The sequence below is a fragment of the Galeopterus variegatus genome, unplaced genomic scaffold (genome assembly GCF_000696425.1).
Source record: "Galeopterus variegatus unplaced genomic scaffold, G_variegatus-3.0.2 Scaffold349, whole genome shotgun sequence".
Classification (NCBI taxonomy): Eukaryota; Metazoa; Chordata; class Mammalia; order Dermoptera; family Cynocephalidae; genus Galeopterus; species Galeopterus variegatus.
The window spans coordinates 1,045-15,452 of record NW_007726460.1 but is presented as its reverse complement, the minus strand read 5'-3'; the positions used below and the strand labels follow the sequence as shown (position 1 = coordinate 15,452).

General features: G+C 50.7%; 1 protein-coding gene across 1 annotated transcript; it reads left to right on the top strand.

Annotated features, from left to right (window-relative positions):
- Positions 1–586: 586 nt before the first annotated feature.
- On the top strand, positions 587–11,619 carry CLEC2L (C-type lectin domain family 2, member L). The gene is made up of 6 exons (XM_008567832.1): positions 587–622; positions 715–847; positions 4,232–4,398; positions 5,265–5,365; positions 7,330–7,442; positions 10,262–11,619. The coding sequence occupies exons 1-5, from the start codon at positions 587–589 to the stop codon at positions 7,439–7,441; spliced, it is 549 nt and encodes a 182-aa protein (XP_008566054.1). The 3' UTR covers position 7,442; positions 10,262–11,619.
- Positions 11,620–14,408: the final 2,789 nt, after the last annotated feature.

The following is a 14,408-nucleotide window of genomic DNA, read 5'->3' as shown; positions in this document are numbered from 1 at the left end:
GAAAGTAGAAGGTTGGTTGCCAGGGGCTGCGGGGTGGGGGGAGTTGTTGTTCAATGGGTACAGAGCTTCTGTTTGGGAAGATGAGTTTTGCAAACAGACAGTGGTGATGTTTGTACAACATTGTGAATGAACTTAATGCCACTAATTGAACAACTTAAAAATGGTTAAAATGGCAAATTTTAAGTTATATATATTTTATCACAATAAAAAATACATTAAAAAAAAACCCCTGTGTCTAAAGTCTAAAAGGGTTTCTTCATTAAATATAAAATAAAAATGTTAACTGATAACAAAAAACAAATAAAAATTTAAAAAGGAGAAGCCTAAGGACGAGGAAAGGTTTCGTGAAGAGGACGATGGTGTAGAAGTGGGCAGGATTTCCAGAGGTGGCGGGGCAGGGGGAGGACTTCAGGAGCAAATAGCCAGCCGCAGGTCTACGAGGGCTGAATAGCTGAATAGGGCATTTCGAGGAGCCCCCCTGGCTGAAACCTGGTAGAGAAGCAGCAGGAGAGTCAAGGGACAGCTCTGACAGTCACAGGAGTTTGTGGACAGTGGATGCCCTGCAGGGAGGGTTTCAAGCAGGGAAATGGCAGAACCAGAACAGCAGTCCTCAGACTCTCAGGTACATCAGGATTACCTGGAGGGCTTGTGACAACCCAGCTGCTGGGCTCCACCCCTCCGGTTTCTCACTGCTAGGGCTGGGGCTGGTGGCAGGGACTGGTGGCTGGGCGGGTGGGAGGGCGGGTATTGAACCCCTTTCTCTTCTCCTCAGACACCACCACGCGTCTCCTGCTGGGGGCCATCGCGGTCCTTCTGTTCGCCATCCTGGTGGTGATGAGCATCTTGGGTGAGCATGCATGTCAGAGCATTTATGCAAGTGCGTTGGAACACACCTTATCAAAAGCACATGTAATTTGATAAAGAAAGATTCTAGACGTACCAGGAATTCTGTGGGGGACAAAGTAAATAGAAAGTATAGTGTCGGCTGTTGATGAGATTTTAGCCTAAAATAATATTTGCACATTGACTATACATGTCCCCTTCATCAGGCCATGCAGGTAGAGACCGTTACTTAAGTATTATTATGTAAATGCTGTGAGAACTAAGAACAAACTTGGGGTAGGTTAGGCAGACAACACTTCTTGGAGAAGATGGTTTGGGGATAAGGGCCTTTAGAAATCACATTCACTCAACATTTATTGAGCTCGGTGTGTTAGGCCCTGCACTAAGTGCTAGGGATTAAAAAAAAAATGAGCATGACTTCTCTGTCCAGGGGTAAGTGCTGTAATAGAGGTATTGTGCCCGCTGGCCTTGCAGAGTGGGAAACACGCATGCTGAACCCTGCAGAATGAACAGGAATTTCCCAGAGATCAGGAGGTAGAGGGTATGGGGGAAGAAAAGCTTTTCCTCCACCCTCTTATGTTCAGTACCAGGGGACTGCAAATTAAACTGCCAAAGATAGTTGTAGGTTGACAGGAGAAAATGCACACAATTTTTATTAATATTTATGTGCATGGGACTTCACAGAAAAGAAGTGAAACTCAAAGATGCATTCAGACTCAGGGACTATGTACCTTTTTAACAAAGGGAAGAGTGTCTGGCCTTCAAGGGATGATAAATTGTAGGGAAGTATGGGCTGGCCCGTGGCTCACTCGGGAGAGCGTGGTGCTGACAACACTAAGCCAAAGGTTAAGATCCCCTTACCGGTCATCTTTAAAAAAAAAAAAATTGTAGGGAAGTAACTATGAAATATATGGGGGAAGGGAAGATAAAGTCTCTTTAAGTAAGGTCTGTTTATGCAAACTATTCTTGGTGTTGATTCCTTGGTGTCTTCAATGGTAAGTCACTGTTCCCTCTCTGGTATGAGGTGGGGTGTGAGGATAAGGGGAGTCTGGAGATGGCGATGGGGGGTGGGACAGCACCTTCCTCAAAAAGAAATTCATGCCCTGCTTTTAGGCAGACAAGGGAGGGCAGAGAATTCTTCCCACATCTGTTGATTCTTAACTGCCTTCAGCTCAAAATGATCCTTATGCCAAAGTGGCATATATTGGGGTGGTATATTCTGGACTCCATCAAAGGGACAGAACACTCTAAGGGGAAGAGGACTCAGAAACATGGAGTGGTGTGTGGGACTGAAAGGGTCGAACAAATAAAAAAGGACAGGTGAGTCTATATGAACAGGGAATCTGGCTACTTGCAAGAGATTCAAGTCAAAGCATTTGTAGATTCTGAAGGGTTTGCAAAAGTGATTTCAGTTCCTCTGTCTCTAAGCTTTGAGAAGCACCATAAGACCAGAGGTGGACTCCTTGAAATGGAGAAAAAGTCCACTGACAATGTTAATTCCTACCAAATCCTCCACCATAGGGATTGTAGGATAAACAGGAGGTTTGTGAATGTTTAGAAATGGCTATGGTGACCATGGGGCCCAGTTTAGACTCACATAGAATAATTACTACAAATTAAATCAGTTCCCTTTTATCCTATCGTTAGGTTGGGAGGCCAGGGCAATGTGCAGACTTAGCAGATTGTGATTTCAATAAAGGACAACAGAGCCTCTTAGGAGGTCCTTGTGGAAAAGCAGCTGAAATGTGGCCACGCTGTGGTCACTACTCCCAAGTGGACTTGTGTCTTTTTGAACAGATATGCTTAGGGAGTGTTGATTGATTGATCAGTGTCCATGTGGCTGTAGATCCCCAGGGCTTGAGTATTCTGGTCTACATTTTAATCAATCACTTGCATGAAAATGAGCAAAAGTATCCTTATGGAATGTGCAGCTGACATAATACAGACACAATTTCATATGACAGATGGGGAAAAAAATCAAGATTAAAATTTACCTTTAGGGCCGGCCCGGTGGCGCACCAGAGAGTGCGCCGCTTGGGAGCATGGCGGCGCTCCCGCCGAGGGTTCGGATCCCATGTGGAGACCAGTTCCCGCTCACTGGCTGAGCGCGGTGCGGGCGCGACACCGAGGGTTGCGATCCCGTTACCGGTCACGAAAAAAGACAAAAAGGAAAAAAAAAATTACCTTTAAAGACTCAAATGTTGAGCCAAAGTAAATGAGATAAATGCAGAAGAAATACTACAAGTTTCTGCATTTGGATTTAAATGTCATTTACACATGCTCTGGTCACCAGGGAGACCTGGCTTGGAAACAGGTCATACGAAAACAATCTAGAAGTTTGGCTCAATTCCTTTGGGCAAGGAGGCCCTTTGAGAATCCGACGGCAGCTCTGAGCTTCCTTCCCAGAAAGGTGCACATATCCACAGATTCTGTTCATTGAAGCAGACTGGAGAGTCCACGACAACTGGAAGGTGGTATAGTGGTCACTGCTGCTGCTAGTAGAGCCGCCTCTGATGTGTTCCGGTCTGTCCTGGTGGTAATGTGGGGACACTGCAGTGAGCAGGCAGGATGGAGAGCATTTTCTGCATGGAATCCTGGAAGAGATGGAGTCTGTTTAAGTCCAGATGAGGGGAGGCTGGTGTCCTTCAGGTAGGAGGTAGAAGATGGAATGGGTTTGCTTTGGCTCACTCTGGAGAGCAGAACCTAGACCAGTAAGTCTAGGTCACAGGAGGGCAGGCTGGGACTTGACATTTAAAAACAACTTTCCAGCAATTCAGCGGCTGCCTACTTAGCTAACGAGGGAGGGCGTGGTTCACGAGAGCTGCCTGTCCATCCTGCAGACGGTTTCTACCTGGCTGGAGAGAGAGGACGCACGGCCTCCAGATCTCTTCTCAATCTGATTCTGGGGCTCCCCGCCTCGGGAAGTGCAGAGAGAGGGAAGATCTTAAACCTGGGCCTACCTTCTGTTAACGCCCCCTCATGGCGATGCTGCTGCCAGCCTCCCAAGTTCCCCTTTCTTATTCATGCCTCCAGATCTCTTCTCAATCTGATTCTGGGGCTCCCCGCCTCGGGAAGTGCAGAGAGAGGGAAGATCTTAAACCAGGGGCTACCTGCTGTTAACGCCCCCTCATGGCGATGCTGCTGCCAGCCTCCCAAGTTCCCCTTTCTTATTCATTCAGTTGCCAACCTTTTACCACCAGGCACTGTGAGAGGCACTTACTCGAGAAGACAGCCACACCAGCAGTGTCGCTGAAAGGCACAAAGGCGAGGCAGGTGGAAGAAGAACTCTGCAGGAAGCGGAGTGGTGGGATTCTGGGGGAGAGGGGTGGGGGAGGCAAGGTGGTAGCCAGGGCACCGGGGAATGCTGAAGCCTCTCTCCCCGCTGCAGCATCCAAGGGCTGTATCAAGTGTGAAGCCCCCTGTCCGGAGGACTGGCTGCTGTACGGAAGGAAGTGCTACTTCTTTTCTGAGGAACAGAGAGACTGGAACACGGGCAGGCAGTACTGCCACAGCCATGAGGCCGCGCTGGCTGTGATTCAGAGCCAGAAGGAGCTGGTGAGTGCGCTTGGGGTTGGGGAGGATCCCTCAGCACCTCACCCTCAACACTAAGGGGAGAGCCGTACCCCAGGGATGCGGTGTCCCCTGTGACATGTCTCCAGAGCCACCCAAGCTGCTGCACAGGCATGGGGTGTACAGATGGACCCCTGAGGTCTGAGCAGGTCAGTGAGTGGCTCTTGTTTCTACTTCCATTGTCGTGGCCCCTTATTTCAGTCCAAGGCTGGTTGGCTGAGCTAAACTCAGTATTATAAAGTGTAAGAGTTACAAATTATCAATGCACTTGTGAAATGCGAAAACATTGTCAAAATCAGGACATGCTCTCTCATTTAACACCCCAAACAGTTATATCAAAAGAAATGTGAACGAAACACAGTTAGTGATTCTCTTGGCTATTTTGGCTTTTGAGGTTAACAGTGGTGTTGCAATCCTAAATAGCAGATAACTTACAAATCACTGTCTTGGATACACAGTATGATATCCCCCTTCTGCAGAGAAAGTCCCAGAAGTATGCAGGTAGGACAAGCCACGAGCATTGAGATTTGTCCCAGATAATCCACTGAGCGGGCAATCCCCAAGCTTCCTGCAAATCAGGAATGCTGGCATGCTGGGACTGCTGAGCTAGCAGGACAAGCCCTGTGCAGGCTTTCTGGGCCAGTGGGCATGCTCACCAGAGCCAGGTCGCTTTCAGGCTGTCAGAGGCAACTGCTGGTGGGTCTTTGAGCAGCTCTGCAGGGGACTCTGTAACCCTGGCTCCTCACTTCCGGGACGCAGTGAGAATCTCTCAAGCTGAACTTCGTCTTGGGGAGTACAAGCAGTTAGGAGATTGCATCTGACTCTGAGGTTTCCCTCTTTCCTCCGTGCAGGAATTTATGTTCAAGTTCACACGAAGGGAGCCCTGGATTGGACTGCGCAGAGTCGGGGACGAATTCCACTGGGTCAATGGGGACCCATTTGATCCAGACACGTGAGCTGAGGCTTTATCTTCTGGCCACTGAGCTTAGACTGGGGAAGGCTTCATTCCCCGGACACAGCTCTCTCAGACAGAAACACCTGGTTTTGTGCTAGTTAGAGATGCTCGTCTCTAGGTCCAGGGGTGTGTGAGACCCAGTCATGAAAATGCCTTTACTTCTCTCTCCCCCAGAAAGTCCAGCCTGGTTGGGTGACTCTGCTCCACGAGGCCATCGGAGCTTCGTGGTGTCAGGCCCCGGCTCTTTCTGTTGGGGACTCCCCCAGCTATGCAGCATGGCTCAGGGTGGCTCCTCCACATCCCATTCAGCCAGAGAAGGGGAAAGAGGAAGGGGAGGGCGTGCCCGGGATGTCTCCACTGCATTGGCCAGAACTGAGTCACGTGACTGCACCTGGCCGCAAGGGAGTGTGGGAGATGGAGCCCCAGTTCCGGGCAGACACATGCCACCTGAGCATCGCCGCTGACCTGAATACAGGCACCCATGAGCATTTTCTTAGAGAAAGCATCTCCTCGCGGAGGGGGCCCTGCTGAGGTGGTGGGGTTGTGTGCAGCAGTGGTGGACGTGAGCGTAGGACGCCAGGTCTGGTGTGCGGTGGGGACGATGGTGGCAGTGGTCAGGGTGGCGGGTGTGTGGCTGTGGCAGTGGGGTGGTGACCGTGTGTTGGGGGGCAGTCTAGGCCTAGGGAAATGCAGGGAGGTGCATACGGGGAGCAAGAACTTCAGCTTCTAGTCCAGACCCTGCTGCTGGAGGTGCCTGCTGAGAGGGGCCACAGCTGCTTACCTGACGATGATGACATGTGAGTGTCCCCAAGGCAGGAGCTAAAGCAGAAGGGCACCCGACAGCCCCAGATCCTCCTGGTGGCCAGAGCTGGCCAGGAGCCGCCTTCCCATCTGAGGCAAGGGGCACGTTGACAGCCCTTCCCATCTGCGGCTTGTCCTTAGTCCCACGCACACTTCATTTTTGCCCCTTACTTTGTCCTTGGTGTCCCTCCCTTCTCGCCTTCCCTTGCCAGCCCCCATCCCAGGTCTGTTCTTTGAGCTGCTGAGGAAGTCTTGTACTTTCTGCCCCTCTCCCCACCCTTCCGGAAGTTTCCTGCTCTTAAAGCCCTGGAGGCTGGGGTCCCAGGAGTGCTGACTACTTGGCAATCAAGGGGCCTCTGGCCACATTTCTCTGACACCGAAGAGGTCCTGCCTCCTGTGCTCCCTCTCGGGGTCCTTCATGGCCCTCTCTTGTGAGAGCTCAGCTCCAGCCTTGGCAGGAATCAGATCAGGGTGAAGAAGCCTCTGAGACACAAAAGGGGAGATTTTAGGCAGGGGGAACCCCTGTACCCCCTCCACCCAACGCATACACACAGGTCCATGCAAGATTTCAACCAAGTCCTGACAGCGCAGCCGTGGTTGTTCACTATTGGGGTTATGCTGGTCCGTCCCCAACCTGTGAAAATGATTTAATTCAGCCCATCTCCACTGAGCTCCTACTGTGTGTAGACACTGCGCACTGTAGGGAACCAAGATGACAGAGGCACCGAGCCCACTGTTCAGGAGCTGGCTGTCTCGGGGACCAGTGGGGACAGACAGACACAAGCCCCTGGGAGGCTGTGGCAAGTGGTGCCCCATGAAGCAGGCCGGGTGCTGTGGGGAGGGAGGGCGGGTGGAGGGTCCTGAACCGGGTACCATGGAGTCTGGGATGTGTGAGCCGACCCTGGAAGGATGGGAAACAGGATGGGGCAGTGCAGGGTGTGTCCAGGAAGTGTCCATGGGGCATCTGGGGATGGCTGGAGCCACAGTGCACAGAGTAGGAAGACAAGGGGAGGCCAAGCTAGAAAGGTCTGTTGGGGCCGCATGTCCTAGAAGTCTGCTTCAGAGATGAAGCCAGGTAGGGGCAGGCCACAGGGCCTCTGCCCGGCGCTGGGCCACATGTGCCAGGTCATGAGCGCCTGGTCTCTTCTCTTCTGGTACAGATTTACCGTCTCAGGCCCGGGGGAGTGTGTCTTCGTGGAGCCCACCAGGCTGGTGTCCACGGAGTGTCTGATGACCCGGCCCTGGGTGTGCAGCAAGATGGCCTACACGTGAGGTGGGTCCTGCCAGCGGCAGCCCTCCATCCAGGCATGGGGGAGGCATGCCCTCCGCGACCTGCCTCCAGTGGAGCCTCCAGCCCTCTCCAAGGCAAAGCCTGGGCCCCTCTCCCAGGCCCCAGAGTTCTGAGTGCCTGGATCCTGGTCTCCTTTGTCCTCAGGCAGGTCCTGTGGCTCAGGAGTTAAATCCCACATGCTAAGAAGCATAGGCCTCTGTCCCCCGTACACATACATGCAGACGCACGCACATACGCAGTCCCCTCTCGAGCTCAGAGTCCACCTTAGCCACCCCACAGTCCCTCCCTGGCCCTGCCTGGAGCGTTCCTTCCCCACTGCGGCCCTGGTGCTTTTGGGAAGGAAGGGGCTGACACAGACGCGTTACTGCTTGCACAGCAGGCCCACCCCTCAGCAGTGGTCTCCCCCTGGTTGCTGGGGGTGGTGGGCAGGGAAGGCTTCCCCTCGCCTTGACCAGCCCTGCCCAGCGCCCGAGGGCCTGCGACGCCCTCTTTGCCTTGCCCGGGGTTCTCAGGCAGGGCCCCTGCTGTGTGCGTGGTGCTGTTGTGTTGGTCGCTAATGGAATAAAGAGATGACTGGCTTCTAGAGAAGTCTCCTGCCATTTGTTCCAGGGTCGTAGGTCAGGGGGAGGGGCCAAGAGGGGCACGTCTCTGGGTGCAAGTGTGTGGGGTCACTACAAAGGCGTGTAGGAATCAGGATGAGGGCGTCGTACAGCCTCAGGGCGTTGCTTAGTTTTCTAGGCCCTTAAGTTACTCTTAGACGTCTGAGGGGTGTGCGCCATTCTGCCTCCTTCATTACCGGTCAACTCAATCTGACAAGCGTTTATTCACCCCCAGCACACGCCTGCCGCCACGCCAGGCACGGGAGCCGTGGCCTTCTCCCCCAGGGAGCCGAAAAAGCACAAGAGCACCGTCGAGGGGGGGTTTATTCTGCCATGGAGGACGGGGTGAAGCAAGTGGGAGCATCAGGCGGTGTTCGCACTGGGCAGGACAAGAGCTGTGAGGGTCTGCGGCCTCTTCCTACCTGGGTCTGCCTGGGGAGGAAGCGGGGGGCTGGCAGTGCCCCCAGGCCCGTGGAGGCTCCGAGTGCCCCTGCGCCCCACCATTTCCAGAGAACAGCTCAGAGGAGAGCCCGGGGGCCCTGCTGTGCTCTGCTCAGGCCTTTCACCGGCTCCACAGTTCTCAGACACAGCTGCCAGGTCGGCCGTGCTAACTTCTCAGCATGCTTACCTGGCATTTCATAAGTGGGGGTCGTTCGCGGTTTTGTATTTTGTCTTGGGAGGCCAGTGGGGGCCTGGGTGTACAAGCAAGCAGTTAAGGGAATGCAGCGGGCGGGTGGGCCTGGGGGGCTGGCGCGAAGCCCACCGCCTTCCCGGCTCCTGTGGGGAAGCGACTCGAGGGTCTGGGGGCTGAGGAGGGGTCAGCTGCTGCTCCTGCTGCTGTGTCCGGGCAGGAGGGTCTCTCTTGTTCTCACCAGTGTCCCCCCCTCATAGACAGTGAAGCCCCCCAAAGCCTCAGTGCTTTGCTTTACATGTGTCACCCTCTTTGTCTTTCAGAAATGCCCCGAGGTAGGTGATGCTGCCACACGTGAGAAACTGCCTTGGCAGGGCCCCCAGGCCGAGAGGAGTGGGAGAGCCCAGGCTGGAGTCTCAGGCCTCCTGCCCTGTGGGGCCAGGAAGCAGTGTGAGAGGACAGGGAACCTGTGCCATTTGGGTCTTATTTCTTATTAAATTGCCCAAGGCCTGCTGCCTGAAGCTTTTAAGGCCCACTGGCAGATAAGCTCTCCTACCCTGGGGTTTGTCCCGGGACCACACACCAATTCTGATCAGCTTGGCAGAGTGGGTACTCTGACCCAGGGCCACCAGTGTTTTAAGAGTTTTCCTATCCGCTTCCTACCAAGGAAGGAAACATAAGATACAAACAAAACACTAGCACGCCCGCTTCAGAAACGTTGGAAGTCACTCCAGAGGTTAAACTCCGGCAGGCCAGCCCCTGCCACCTTGTGCTCGGCCTTGGTGTCCTGTGCTGTGCTCTTGTGGCCAGAAGCAGCAGCACTGAAGCGGACACATCACTTGTTTCTGACTCCCGGAGCTTGTGTCTCCTTTGGCAAGGGGGGCCCACAGGGGCACCCCTCCCCAGGCTCACGCCTCCCCCCTTCTGCAGAGGTTTTCCTTTGTGAGACGACTGCCCTGGAGTTTAGAGTGCGCTTGGCTTGCAGCTGGGGCTGGTGCGCCCGGGCGGATTAGAACCCCGTGGGTCCCCTGCAGAGCTGTCGCAGGCAGGGCACCTGCAGAGGCCAGAGCACACCTACGAGGCCAACCTCAGACGTCCTTGTGATGATGGAAGATGCCCAGGGAGGACTTTTTAACGAGGCTTTACCTGGGTGGTAGTTTTTGGTGCTGTCCTAGGGGATGAACTAGACTTTTCTTGGCTGACCCTCCTCACAAGCCCGCCAGGCCAGTGTGAGCCACCACTCTTACAGCTGAGGACACAGGCTCGGGGACTCGCTCCGCAGTGCACAGCTGGGAGGTGGTGGAGGCGGAATTTGAACCCAGACTCCTCCCCCTAGGGCCCTTGGGAAGGGGTGGCAGGCGTGTCCCCTGCCCCACTGGCCAGCTCTGAGGAGGGAGGGTGGGAAGGTGTCTGTGTGTGCCTGTGACCGAGAAGGGGCCTTCCTGGCATCTGCGTGCCCACAGGTGACTGTTTTTCTGGACACTTTTCTCTTCTTCCTATGATTTTCGTATGAATTGCCCGTAAAGAGTGGGTGATGTGAAGAGTGACTTCTGTCCTTCTCTTCCTTTAAGGCCCAGCTCCAGCCTCCTGCAGACGCCTCCTCGGACAGCAATGGCCCTCAGTGACCACTCCCTTTCCCCGACACCTCTAGTACTTAAGACTGAGCTTCTCACATGGCCCGGGTCTGTGTGGCCTTGTCATCTTGTGACTCATCTCTTCACGCCACCTGACTGCTCTCATCTTCTGATTATGTGTCCCTACATTTTGGGGATTATGTGTTGTTAGTAGTGCACACAGTAGATGCTCAAAAATTATTGTATAGGACGATAAGATTGCCCACGAGTGTCATCTCTGAACTATCTGCCATGGTGGGAGGTAGTGGTGGCCGGCCATTGCCAGAAGGCTTGTCCTTTTGGCTTTGGTGGGCATAGCATGATTTCAGAGTGACAGCAAAATGAACTCTGTTTGGCTTATGTGACACGAGCTCACTCGCTCCTGTTCCCCGAGCATGCACATACTGGGCGGGCCGAGGAGGGTGGCCCAGAAGTACAGGGGTGACGAGGGAGAGCTGCCTCAGCCTCCAAAATGTCCTTTGCGTTACACACAAAGCCCAGTGTGAGGAGACAGCTGGAAGAGGAAACCAGGCCCAGGGTGTGTTGTCATCTGTGACTCGGGATGGCTCCTGAAGGGTCCTGTGATCATCGGGACAGCCCTGTTCAGATTATATCGCCGTGCTGTTCTGTGAAAGATGACTTGGTGCCCAGAAATGCCCAGTGTCTGCTGAGGGCTTACACCAGGACGGGTGCAGGAACTAACTGCTGCTTTCCTCTTTTTGGGTCTGTAACCAGCTCCACACTCTAAGTGTGGGATTCAAATTGGAGGCATCAAGAAAACCCACCACTCTGCCCATCAGAGATTCCTCTTCTCTGCCAAGCGGCCCGGAGTGAACACGCACTACGCTTCGCTCCCAAGGCCTGCCCGAAGCTGGGTCCGGTTTTACTGACAAGCGGTTGTGTAGCTCGGGCTGCCGTGCGAAACCTCTCTTCAGGCTTTACATCTATCTATAGAGTAGGAATAACGCCTGCCCTGCTGACCTCACAGGGTTTTAAGAATTGTAGATGTTAGTATTTCAGGGGTTAGAAATGACCTACACCATTCTCACTATCCCTGAGGCCCAGAGCAGTTCAGTAACATGTCCAAGGTCACACAGCTAGTGGCAGAGCTAAAACTCAGGTCTTGTGGCTCTCCTGCTCCTGGTTCATGCTCTTGTTATTGCATGTATCATGCTTTGTCTATTTGTTTTCTTGTCTGTCATTCACGCAGAAGTGTGAGCTCCTAGAGAGCAGGGGTCCAGTCTCACATTCCTGCATATCCCTCGCACCTGGTACATACAGAAGGTGCTCAATAAATGTGTGTTGAATGAAACTGATTTTGGCTCCTAGTTCAAATGCTCTTTTCTCTACATCATGCTGTCTCTGATCCTGAAAACTTGAACTTCCAATTCAGGTGCCCACAAAGTATGAAACTTGCAGATGTTTTTGAGAAAAAGACAAGCAAGGTGCTCGACCACCTTACGGTATTCATTAGGCTCCCATAGTCTAGAGCACAAATGCTTTTCAGTGCATACATACACATGTAAGACAAAATTGGAATAGCAACAACAACTTTAATAAGAGCTTGCCATGGGCCAGACACTGCAAAGCATTTCACACATAGAGTAAGTGCTTAATAAAAAACTATTGTTAGGGCCGGCCCGGTGGTGCACTGCTACAGTGCGCCACTTGGGAGCGTGGTGGCACTCCCGCCAAGGGTTCGGATCCCACATACAGACTGGTTCCCGCTCACTGGCTGAGCGAGGTGTGGGAGCAACACCGAGGGTTGCGATCCCGTTGCCGGTCCCGGTCCGGTACGGGCGCGACACTGAGGGTTGCGATCCATTGCCGGACACAAAAAAAGACAAAAAAAAAAAGGAAAAAAACCCCAAAAAACTATTGTTATTATCTTGTTTACCTTTATGATGTAAGTTGAGTATGGTATTACTTGAAGTATATTAGCTTCTGTAATAACACCCCCATTTCAGAGGCTTCACAAAATAAATGTCTATGTCTTGCTCACACCACACACTAGTGCACGGAACAGCTCTGCTCCACCTGGGGCCTCTGAATATCACAGTTCACACAGGTTGTGTTTTAAGGGATGGGGTAGATGTGACTGCCATGTACCCAAACTTTTCACTTTCATTCCTTCCAGTCATATGGAAGGATTTTATTTCCTGGCCTCTTTGAAGTTCGGTGTCCATGTGATTTGCCTTAACCAAGCAGGAGTGACACATGTCATTTTCGGGTGGAAGCACTTAAGAATCAATGCACCGTTCATATTTTTCCTTCCCCATTGTAGGGATTTGTCAACTGGAGTTCCCGTAAGGCTGAAGCATCCTGGAATGCTAAGCCGATGTATGGGAGACAGATTTCCTGGAGAGTTGCGTGGACCTGTAACAAACAGTAGAAGTGAGAAAGAAAGCCTCTGAGATTTTGAGTTTGTTGTTACAGCACATCTTAACTTAGACTACACAGGGGCAGGTCTGGAGGAGGCGCACCTCACTTCTGGCCACATTCATCGGCTGGGACAGTCATGGAAGGTTGAGAGATGTAGTCTAGTATATGCTGGTATGCACCGAGATTGGTGATTCTGTTTATGTCTTTTATCAATTTTGGAAAATCTTCCACCTTTGTCTCTTTAAATATTTCTTCTGCCTGATCCTTTTCCTCTTCCTTCTCTTCTTCCAGTACTCCAATTAGGGCTGTTTGATATTATCCCACAGGTCTCTACTGTTTCCTTTTTTTTTTCATTCCTTTTTCCTTCCTATGTTTCAGTTTGGATGTTTTCTATCAACCAGTCTTTAATCCTTTCTTCTGCTGTGTCCAGTTTGCTGTTAGGTTTATTCAATAAATTCTTCATTTAAAATAATGCACCTTTTCATTCTACAATTTCATTTTGGTTCTTTTATAGTTTCCATTTCTCTGCTGAAATTTTCTATCCTTTCATCCATCAAATACACCTTTTTCTTTGTTTTCTTTAACATAATTATTTTAAAGTCTTTACCTGATGATCCAGCATCCGTGGGTCTGCTTCTATTGGTTATTTCTTCTAACTATGGGTCACAATTTCTTGCTTCTTCATGTCTTATGATACTTATTTTTAATTGAGATATAATTACATATATTGAAATGCACAGGTGTTATGTACAGTTTAACGAGTTTCAATACTTGCATACACTCACATAATCCACATTCCTATCAATACATAGAACATTTCCATCATTCTAGAAACACTGCTCATGCTCCTTTCAGGTCATTCCCTACTCCCTGAGGCAACCACTATTACAATTTCTTTCACTGTAGATTGATTTTGCATAGGCTCATACAGTGGGTACGCTTGAGTGTTTGACTTTGTTCACTCTTTGACCATGTTGTTGACATTCATGCATGTTGTTGCACGTATTAGTGGTACATTCCATTATTTTGAGTTGTATTCCACTGTATGAATATACCATTTCTTTAATCTTTTCTCCATTCGATGGTCACTTGGGTTGTTGCCAATTTTTAGCTATCATAAATAAAACTGTTCTGAACTTTTTTTAGAAGTGTGTTTATGTATATATGTGTTCATTTCTCTTGAGTAAATGCCTAGAAGTGGAATTGCTGGGTCATAGGGTGGGTGTATACTTACCTTTATGAGAAATTGTCAGATCAATTTCTGAAGTGTTTTTTTCATCTTACACTCCCAGCAGTAAAGTATGAGAGTTTTGGTTGCTCCAAATCCTTGTCAATTCCGGAGCATAGGTAGTGGTATCTTATTATGCTTTCAATTTACATTCTGATGTAAATTTTAGATGAATAGTGCTACTGAGTACTTTTCTATTTGATTATTGCCTATTTATATATCTTCCTTTGTGAAGTGAATGTTCAGATATTTCACTCATTTAAAAAGATTGAGTTGTTTGTCTTTTTGTTATTTTTTTTAGGAGTTGTAAACATATATGTAATATTCTGGATACATTCTTTTCCCAGGTATATGTTTTGTGAATGTTTCGTCCCAGTTAGCAACTTATCTATTCATTTTTTTAAATGATGATTTTTGATGAGCAGAAGATTTTACTTTTTTTTTTTCCTTTTTGTCTTTTTTTTTTACTGACCGGCAACGGGATCGCAACCCTCA

Excerpts from the sequence above, each read along its gene's own strand:
- CLEC2L (XM_008567832.1), top strand. The coding sequence starts at position 587 with ATGGCAGAACCAGAACAGCAGTCCTCAGACTCTCAG. Across the intron at positions 4,399-5,264 it reads TTCAGAGCCAGAAGGAGCTG|GAATTTATGTTCAAGTTCAC; the intron begins GTGAGTGCGCTT and ends TCCTCCGTGCAG. Across the intron at positions 5,366-7,329 it reads GACCCATTTGATCCAGACAC|ATTTACCGTCTCAGGCCCGG; the intron begins GTGAGCTGAGGC and ends CTTCTGGTACAG.